General features: G+C 41.7%; 1 protein-coding gene across 8 annotated transcripts in view; it reads right to left on the bottom strand.

Annotated features, from left to right (window-relative positions):
* dennd1a (DENN/MADD domain containing 1A) overlaps positions 1-10,530 on the bottom strand; it is a 336,491-nt gene that overhangs the window by 291,418 nt on the left and 34,543 nt on the right. For 4 of the 8 annotated variants that reach the window (XM_060935809.1, XM_060935810.1, XM_060935812.1 and 1 more), the window contains exon 4: positions 9,079-9,559. The exons of the other annotated variants lie outside the window; for them this stretch is intronic. In XM_060935809.1, the coding sequence (XP_060791792.1) occupies positions 9,079-9,292 (214 nt within the window). In that variant the 5' untranslated portion in view covers positions 9,293-9,559. The remainder of the gene's footprint in view (positions 1-9,078; positions 9,560-10,530) is intronic. 8 annotated transcript variants of the gene reach the window in all.

The following is a 10,530-nucleotide window of genomic DNA, read 5'->3' as shown; positions in this document are numbered from 1 at the left end:
TTGGATATCCAAATATAGTGAATTTTTTTGTTTGTTTGTTTTTTGTTAACGGCGCGCGCGCCGGAGCTCGTTAGGCGCATAGGACTGACACTGTTCTGCGCAAGCGCAACACAATCGCACTAGAAAGCCTGTTCAAGCTGCCAGTGTAGCTGCAGTCTTTTTAGTTGCGAATTACGAGTATTTCCACTTTCATCTCTCTGTGATACACAAGTTTTGATCAGCAGAAAATCGGCTTATTTTCATTTTGACCGGCCGGTCGCCGGTCATGGCCGATCACGTGAAAATCGGCCGATTCCGATCGGCAGCCGGTCAATCGGTGCATCTCTGATTCAGATTTTATGCTTCAGATAGCATCAACTATGCATCCCCGCGAGTATAACATTTTATTTAGGCTAGTGGGAAATCCTTATTTATTGTGAATGTCAAGCCATTATTAATAACTTGCATGAATGCTGAAGCGGGATAATGCAATAAGGCCGGTTCCTCGCGTCAAGCTGCTATTGTCTGCATCAAAATTGGTTTATAGCCTGACTCAGGGGTGTCCGTTTCCTGTAAGCCAAGAAGGCTATGATAAAGCTCATCACGAGCACGATGTAGGCTACCTTTTAAAATAAGGGGTTGGAAGGCGAATCGGGAAGGCTGCGTTATTTTTAATCAGCCATGCCTCTCTGTCTCTGTGTGTGGGTGTGCGCGCGTGAACAAGAAGAAAGAGCACTATGAATGAACGGAACGATACGCAACAGAATTTTTTTTTTTTTCCAAAATCGCGAGTCTGATTGTGTGGCGCTAGGAATCCATTGTGTGGCGCTGCGCCACACAATGGTCTATGTATGGGAAACCCTGCCCTGGACCTTTACCTTTGCTCATTAAGATTTTTTGCTAAATTTGCATAATATGCAAAACCTACTTTTTTGTTAGTAATCCTAGGACTCTTGTCCTACCTTCAGAAAATTGGGGGTCCAGGGGCATGTTCCCCCAGAAAATTTTGAAATTAGAGACTTCAAAATGGTGCATTCTGGTGGCATCTAGGGCTGATTTAGGCAAAATTCAACACTATTAAATTAGTGGTTTTTTTTACCTTGTCAAATATGCAAGGAGCAAAATTTAAAGGGTGAAATTAGATTTAAAAAAAGACCCACCACATTAGAAACAGGCAATTCAGAGAAATATGCAATTCTACTGCACAACAGAAAAAAAAAAAAAAATTCACATCAAATATATTCAAGCCTCTTCATTTTCCAATTCCAGGATGCCAGGAACAGAATCAAGGTCAAGTCATGCAACAGCGCCATTTAGCAACCAGCACCGAGAACGTGGTTGTGAACGGCAGTCAGTGCACGCAGTGAAACTCTATTTTCACTTCTGGGTTGAGTACCAGGATAGTCTAGACCTATATATTACAACGTCTTCCTATTGCTACAGTTATTACTCATTTTCGTAATTTTGTTGTGCGCACACTTGTGACCCAGTCGTTCTGGGAAACACCCAATGCTGATCTGAGCACAATCAGCACGTGCTGTAAGGACACTGAGGCTTTTCAAAGTATGATCATTATTACAGTCACGTTTGTTTCTAGCCATGTTGATTACTCTGCTTTCAGTTTCGTTTGTACGGGGTTTTTTTGGTTTTTTTTTTGTAAATATCACGCCTGCTAAACACTCTTCCTGCACTTAAAGCCATCTACCGCCTCATACCTGACCAAATACTTCGCAAAGCCTCTGTGAAGGATCCTTACATGCGCGTAAGCTGACTGCGCTCAGATCAGCATCAGGTGCTTCCCATAACGACTGGGTCCCAAGCCCACGCACAACACGGTCCAAAGAATCCCCAAATGTAAATGTACTTTTAATTTTTTTTTTTTAATTCTTACCTTCATGTAAATGAAGTGAGCATACCATTCGTTTTTTTACCTCTTCATTTGACAGAGTCTCGCTGAATTTTTTTCTCCCCATTTTTCCCTTCTATATTTAGAAATTTCTCTAGTTTCCCCCCCTTATGATGAATTACTTTTGGCAAGTTAAAAAAGAAAATCTGATGTCTTTGTTTCGTTCAAAATGATTTGCACATCCAAACACAGCAAAGCCTTCCCATACCGACCAACAACAACTAGCTCGTCTGAATGAAGCACTAAAAATGTGCCCCATCATGGCGGCGTAGTTACTGTTGCTATGGGGTCATGTAACAGTGCAAAGCCTCTATAGGAGATATTTAGATGCAGAAAGTACTCTGCATTGTTCAATTTATGGTATTGATTTTTTTGGGGGGTGTGCAAGTGATAATGTAGTGTTGACGTCGCACAGTGTGGCAGAGTGCCACGTACACATGCTTTGGGGAAAGCCCTGGGTTACCAAAAATTTGAATGATCTGTCACTGGAGCAACCCACACAAAATGAGGCACTGTCACTCAACTTGGCTGAGAGAGGGCTTTTTATGTGGGGTTTTCACATATAAACAAGCATAGTTTGTGTAAAATAAAAGTGATGATGAATAGTCTCTCTCCCCCGATTCATTGGGTTATGCCACAAGGCCCTTTCCATTCAAATTTCTGATAATTTAATTAATATGCAAACTATTCCAAGGATTTTTCACCCTATAGTCAATGGAAAAATGGCAATCATTCTACATTTTCTTCAGAAAAATGCACTTTTCTAGTTAATTTTCATAAATAGCACTTCCTATTCTTTTTACACCACAATGGGTAAGCCTTATCCATAACACTTCATCAAATGATGGATGGATATTAAAAAACAAACTATCATCTAGACCACTTATCTCTCAGGGTCACAGGGGTATAGATGATGGATGGATATTTAAAAAACAAAGCTCATACTTCTATCATTTGATGAAAAAAAAAGTTATGTATAAGGCAGGTCACCCCTTGAGGTGTTAAAAAAAAAAACAAGGAACTGCCATTTATAAAAATAAACTAGAAAAGTGCATTTTGTGAAGAAAATGTCAAATGATTGCCATTGATTGCTCGTCTCTCAGGGTCACAGGGGAAGCTGGAGCCAATCCTAGACGACTTCATGCAAAAGGCAGGGTACACCCTGGCTCGGGCACCAATCTTCCGTTCGCAGGGCTAACAGAGACGAACAACCATTCCCACTCACATTCATGCTTCTGGGCAGGTTAGAGTACCTGGTTGACCTAATCCACGTCTTTGGATTGTGGGAGGAAACCAGAGCACCTGAAAGAAACCCATGCAAGCACAGGGAGAACATGCAGACTCCACACAGAAAGGCCCCAGTCAGCCATAAGGTTTAAACCCACAGCCTGATTTCTGTGAGGTGATGGTGCTAAACACTGCACCACCATGCCACCAACTTTTAAAAATCCATTTTAAAAATCATGGGGGCTCCTGGTAGTCCAGGAACCTTAAGCGGCTGTTTATACTAAGAATTGGCCCTGACTATAGCCTCAAATTTCTATTCTTGGCTGACAGGAGTGGAACCCAACATGGTCTTCTGCTGTTGTAGCCCATCCACCACAAGGTTCAACATGTGCATTCTGAGATCCTTTTCTACTCGCCACAGTTGTAAAGAGTGGTTATTTTGGTCACTTTAGCCTTGCTGTCAGTTGGAATCATTCTAGCCATTCTCCTCCTGACCTCTCAGATTGTTTTCCCACACAGAACTGCCACTCACTGGATGTTTTTTTGTGTTTCATACCATTGTGCGTGCAGGCTAGAGACTGCTGGACATGAAAATCCTAAGAGATCAGCAGTCTTTCAAACTCAAACAAGCTCATCAAAAAGGCACATAGGTGACATTTTATCCCCAGTCAGATGTTTGATGTGAACATTATGCATTAGTTCTGCCACAGATATCCAGAAACGTCCAACTTCTGAAAAGTATGCTCACTTATATACTCAATACTTGGTTGGGGCTCCTTTACCACAAATTACTACATCAATGCAACATAGCATGCAGGTGTTATTGAAGCCCAGGTTGTTTTGATAGCGGCATTCAGTTCATCTGTACTTTTGGGTTGGGGGTTTCACATCTTCCTTGACAATACCCCACAGATTCTCTATGGGGCTCAGGTCAGGGGAGTTGGCTGGCCAATCAAGCACAGTAATATCCTGGTCAGCAAACCAGGTAGTAGTTTTAGCACTGTGGGCAGGTGCTAAGTTTTGCTGGAAAAGGAAATCGGCATCTCCATAAAGGTTGTTAACAGATGAAAGCATGACGTGCTCCAAAATCTGCTGCTAGACAGCTACACTGACTTTGGACTTGATAAAACGCAGCAGACGACATGGCACCCCAAATCATCACAGACTGTGGAAACTTCACACACATTGGATTCTGTGCCTCTCCACTCTTCCTCCAAACTCGATGACCTTGATTTCAAAATGAAATGCAAAATTTACTTTCATCTGGAAAAAGGACTTTGAACCACTGAGCAACAGCCCAGTTCTTTCTCTCCTTAGCCCAGGTAAGAAGCTTCTGACGTTATCTCTGGTTCGTTCAGCAGTGGCTTGATATTAGGAATCCGAAAGTCATAGCCCCTTTCCTGAAGACATCTATGTGTGGTGGCACTTGACACACTAACACCAGCCTCAGTCCACTCCTTGTGAAGCTCTCCCAAGTTCTTGAATTGACTTTTCTTGACAATCCTCTCAAGGCTGTAATCATCCCTGTTGCTTATGCACCTTTTCCAGCCAGCCTTTTTAGTAATGACCTTCTGTGGCTTACCCTCCTTATGAAGGGTGTTCATGATTGTCTTCTGGACAAATGTCAAGTCAGTAGTCTTCCCCATGACTGCGGTGTAATGAACTCAACTGTGAGATACACAGTAATTTATACTGTTTTACTGAAATTCAAAATAAAATACTATTTTGAGAGATTTTCATGCTGTAGGACATTAAAAATAAACGAGAAAAATGCTTGAAACGTTTTAGTTTACATGTACAGAGCCTAGAATATATTAAATTTTCACTTTCTTAAATAACTGATGGAAAATATTGAACCTTTTCATGATTTTCGAATTGTTTGAGATACACTTGTATACACATTCAGGCAGAGGAACACCCTGCCTGACTGTGGTTAGATTGAATATGGGGTACTCTCAGGTCAGCATGTGTATAAGGTATTGCCACTGCAAGAATTTTAATGTCCTTGTAGTCTAACAGTAATTGTCCTTGTAGTCTATTTAACACTTGGTTATACACCATGTATAAGGAGATTGAGTGGAATAACTTTTATTCTATCCACATTCACTGGATTTTGAGAAACAATTTTTTTTTGCAAATTCAATAAGAACTTATTCAGTATGTCTGAAAATAATTTCTGCTTAGAATGTAAACAAATTGGTGAAATGACTGTAGCAATGTGTGAAAAATACCATCATAATTCTTGAAAATTAAAAAAATATATATATATCTACCATCAAATACTTTTATTCCCCATTTTGTTGCTTTTATGGGGGTTTTCTTCTTTATGGTTTTTTGGCAGTTAGCAAACCAACTTAAAGGTGCATTACTGCCACTGACTGGGCTGGAGTGTGGAACAGGAGATTATCTTCTTGTAGCTCTTTGTTTCTTTTAAATACTTGATCATTTTTTTTGGGGGGGGGGTATTTTGAAGTAGAGTTTTTATTTCATTCTCGGTTGGTTCAGCAACATGCTCCACCATTTTGTTTTTCTCTATTCATGGTATACGAGCTGATAGCCTAGTAGTAGAGTAGCCAATCAGAGCATGCGATTGCTTATATCCAGTGAATGTGAATAGAAAAAAAGTTGTGTTCTAATTCAACCTTTTTGTATGAATCAGTCAAATCACTGCAGTACCTTGTGAACCACACTGCAGAGATCAAATTTCATACAGCCTATAAAGCCTCTTCAAGACTGGTCTGAATATGAGGTGTTTCTATTAAATAAGACTAATGCTGCAATTCAATTTATTCCCTTCGTCATATTCCCCCTCTGCAACTACACACCACCGCATTCTGGTCTTCCTTGATCAAAGCAGTGCAGTTGGTATTTTTCCATTAGTTGTCTCAGAAGCGCCATCGTTTTCTTCACTTCTGGAACAGACTTAAAATGGGTTACTTTGAGTGGTGACTTGATTTTATGGAAAACAAAAAGGTCACCCAGTGCTAGAGCAGATGAATAGGGAGGGTGGTCAAGTACTGTGATGGGTTTCTCGGCCAAAATCTACTTCACTGAGAGCAGGGAGTGTGCTGGTGCATTGTTCTAAATGTGTGTGCTGGTGCATAGCTCATTAAGGATCAAACCATTGTCCTTCAGTTGGGGACTCTTTCTTCTGACCCTTTCTCACAATATTTCTAGAACCTGTTTGTAATAGTGGTGATTCAGTGTTGCTCCATCTGGAGCCTGTGGTTGGTAGAAGAGAGTAACTGGACTTGCTTGAAGATTCTTGAAAACGTTTCACCTCTCATCCGAAAGGCTTAACCTTTCGGATGAGAGGTGAAACGTTTTCAAGAATCTTCAAGCAAGTCCAGTTGCTCTCTTCTACCAACCACAGGTTACTATGTACCTGGATGACTGAGAATCTTCACAGACATGTTTCTACGCACTTTGGGATGAGATCCCTTCGACTGGTGCGGGAGTATGAGAGGACTTCCAGAAAACTGGCAGACATCATTAATTTTTGTCAACCTGGAACGACCATCACTGAACAGAGGTGGGTGTCTAAGACCTCTTTTATCAGCCACCTACAATGCAGCCATCAGAATTCTGATTCTATGATGATCCATGAGAGGATAAATACCTGATACTCCCTATTAGTCAGACAGAACTGAGGAAGCCTTTCGGATGAGAGGTGAAACGTTTTCAAGAATCTTCAAGCAAGTCCAGTTGCTCTCTTCTACCAACCACAGATTACTATGTACCTGGATGACTGAGAATCTTCACAGACATCTCCATCTGGAACCCAATTCTCCATAATTCTTTTTAAGCCATTCCTTGGCGTATTTGCTCGGGTGCTTAGGATCGTTATCTTTTTGAAAGGTCCACCTCCAGTTCAGCTTTTTTTTTTTTTTTTTTTTTTTTTTAAGATATTTTTTTGGGCTTTTTGCACCTTTATTGGATAGGACAGTGTAGAGACAGGAAATGAGCGGGAGAGAGAGAGAGACGGGAAGGGATCGGGAAATGACCTCGGGCCGGAATCGAACCTGGGTCGCCCGCATTCATGGTATGGCGCCTTAACCACCTGAGCCACGACGCCCCCAAGTTCAGCTTTTTAACAGATGTTCTCACATTATCTTCAAGCAGTCTTTGATATGATTCAAAATTCATAGTTGAATCAAGGAATGCAAGCTTCCCAGTCCCTGACGCAGTGAAGCAACACCAAACCATAATGCAACAGCTTCACAGTCGGTATGAGATTCTTCTCCTGAAGCGCCATCTTTGGTCTGCGCTACACATGTACTCTTACTGTGGCCAAACAACTCTAACCTTTGATTCGTCTGTCCAGAGCACATTACTCCAAAAGGCTTGGCCTTTGCCTACATGTTCACTGGCAAACTGTAGTCTTGCTTTAACATGCTTTTGGACAGCAAAAGCTTTTTTCCTGGCACGCCTCCCATACAGGTCAAATTTGTCCAATCTCCAATTGTAGATGCATGCATTTTTACAGCAACAGTTGCAAGAGTTACCTGCAGATCCAGTGATGACACTCCGGGGTTCTTGGAAATTTATTTTAGCATCTGCCCTTGGGCTGAATTTGCTGGGGTGGCCAGTCTTGGACAAATTTTCAGTTGTTTGAAATCTACGCCACTTGTAGATGATTTTCCTGACAGGGGAATGATTCATTTCTAACAATTTAGAGATTAAGTTTAAAGGGCTTGAAAAAAGAAATTATTCACAGGCATCCAGGGCCGTTGACAGCTTTGGCTGGGCCCGGGACAAAATAATCTGAGTGGGCCCCCCCCCCCAAATAATCTGAGTGCCCCCCCACACACATCGACACACAGCAACCACCCACACCCAACCCCTCTTTTCACAGTCTCCATTCACTCCAACCCTTAAATAACAGGTATTCCAAGCCCATTATAACAGTCAACCATTTTATTTCAACATTTTTACAGTTTGAACATTTCCTTAGTCTGCAACTATTCAGGTGCGAAATGCAATGCGCCGGACTTTTGCTGTGGCAAAGTCGTCAATAAGGTCATTGAAGTCCAGCTTCTTTGCAAGTTCGCGCTCTATAGAGAGCATAGCCAGCCCATTGAGCCTCTCCTGTGACATGTTTGAGCACAGGTAGTTAATAAACCAATATGATTGTTTACGGGATGGAACTGGGCCTCAATGAGAACGGAGTTATGGCTTTCCCAAAATCTGAACATAGAAGCATCACCACTAGTGATGTGTACAGTGAGTTTTTCAGTGTATTTTTTTGTCTTGTTTTTCATAAACGTCCTTTCCGTACTCGATTTAGAATGTTACAAAAAAATTTGACAGCCTCTCAACCACGTAACATTAGCCTATCTGACCTGGGGGCTGACACGTTTATTACGGATAAACCAAAAGGATTACAACGTTCCCTGGATATAGAACTGGACCGAGAAGATTTCAAAATCTTAACGTGTAAGCAACAACAATAAAACAGAGGTTGTTTTATTCATTTAGGGCTTATTAGGCTACTTTCATTAATTGCGCTTTTCATACAGGCCTATCATTTTTCACTTGAGCAAGGGAATTGTTTGAAGAGTATCCAGTCTAAGCGAAGTTTAATGTTTTGCAACAGACTAACCTCAAAACACCCCATTTATAGCCCATTCGTTACATTAAACTCTATCTAGCTGGCAATTTCACATGCCGTCGTATCTACACGGGATGATTTCCAACAAAATAAGGTTTAATTAACAAGAGGCAGCGTTCCACGGGCTTTCAGCTAACCGGAGTCCAGCTCAGCGCAGCTCAGCAAGCGTGCCTAAAACATTTGGATATGATTGCCACATACATATACACATACAAACAGCCACTCAAATCTCCACTGCCAAGCCTCTACCTCTCCAACGCCAGATCCATGTAAACAAAATGGACGATTTGGAATTACCTTATTCTATTCTATAATCGGCTGGTCAGTGCTATACTCAATACTTAAGGTGACTTACCCATCCAGTGAGGATTATTTTCTTGTTTACAAGATGCCACATCTGAGTCGCTGACAAATCCTGAATTTCTGTAAAGATAACTGTGCAGAGATTTATAAGCACGCAGTGCTTCACCACTGAACAGCCAGGGAAAGTTGATGAGGTAATCATACACGTCCGGGTATTCCGCTGGCAGTTCAATATCCGGTCGTGAAAACTCCGTCCGGAAAGCCATAAGGGTCACAAATCTGTAGATCGTTTATTTTAGACATATATCTAGTTATCTGTTCATTAGAAAAATGAGCTGTGTAGTCCGTCGGTTGAAATTGATCCATTCTGTACACGAGTGCAGCAGTATTCAGCAGTGTTTTTGACCGACAAGATGGCGGTTGTGTACTTTCCGGTCACGTGACTGCAAGATCTCTATAGTGCCGTGTTATTTGGCGCCTTAATCAAAGACCAAACCATTTCTGCATTAGGGGTGGTAGGTGGGTTCTTGAATCTATTTTCGAAGACAATAAAGGCAAAAGAACCAGAAATCATTCATTGAATGCAAATATAGCACATTTTTCTCCCCCAAATCAACACATTTTGAAATGAAACAGAATGATTAATGGCATCTTCATGAGGGACCAGTTCTGGGCCCCCCCTCATGCCTGGGCCCGGGACAAAATACCCGGTTGTCCCCCCCTGTCGACGGCCCTGCAGGCATCCACCTTTTTTTCCTGAGGTCCTGAGAGAGCTTTTTAGATCTTGGCACGATGACACACACACACACACACACACACACACCAATAGCAAAAGAGAACACCAGACCCTAGATATCAAGTTTTAATTAGACAGGTTCCAACCAACCCTCCACCTGCAGGAGGTTCCAATCAATGGCACCTAATCTGGAACACCTGATTCTAATTTTATGGACTTAATCTGATAAATATAAGGATGTGTTTTCAGGGTGTCCTTACTTTTTTTTTTTAACCGATTTTTATAATCTACAGAATGTTAATTGTGTGTGTGTTGTTTTTTGGAGTATAATTACCTTTATCCAGGGGCGGTTCTAGGGGCGGGGCCACAGGGGCCGTGGCCCCGCCTCTAATTTGATTGGCCCCTGAAGTGCCCCTGTTCTGTCAATTAACTGGCGAGAAGAACAACCGGAGAATTCAATAATCACTGGTACAGTTCCACCCCCAAACTGCTGGTGGCAGTGCGCCTGTTGCGTCAATACAACTGAATGGAAGAAGAAACAGACCCGTCGAGTTTTTTTTCCATTGCTTAACAATCTCAATTAATACCATTTCCAGAAATACCGGTACAATACATTGTATTATTTGTAGTCATCTGGTTTTGCCTACTACATCATGTTTTCTCTGACCTGGTGAAGTTATTTATTTTGTGACATATTTCTGTATTAGCTCTATCGGATGGTGCAGGTTCAAATGATGAAAGCCAGAGTGAGGGCGAACCTGACTGCTT

This window comes from Neoarius graeffei, chromosome 12 (genome assembly GCF_027579695.1).
Source record: "Neoarius graeffei isolate fNeoGra1 chromosome 12, fNeoGra1.pri, whole genome shotgun sequence".
Classification (NCBI taxonomy): domain Eukaryota; kingdom Metazoa; phylum Chordata; class Actinopteri; order Siluriformes; family Ariidae; genus Neoarius; species Neoarius graeffei.
Note: the sequence above shows the minus strand (reverse complement) of the source record. Positions and strands in the feature narration are given on the sequence as shown.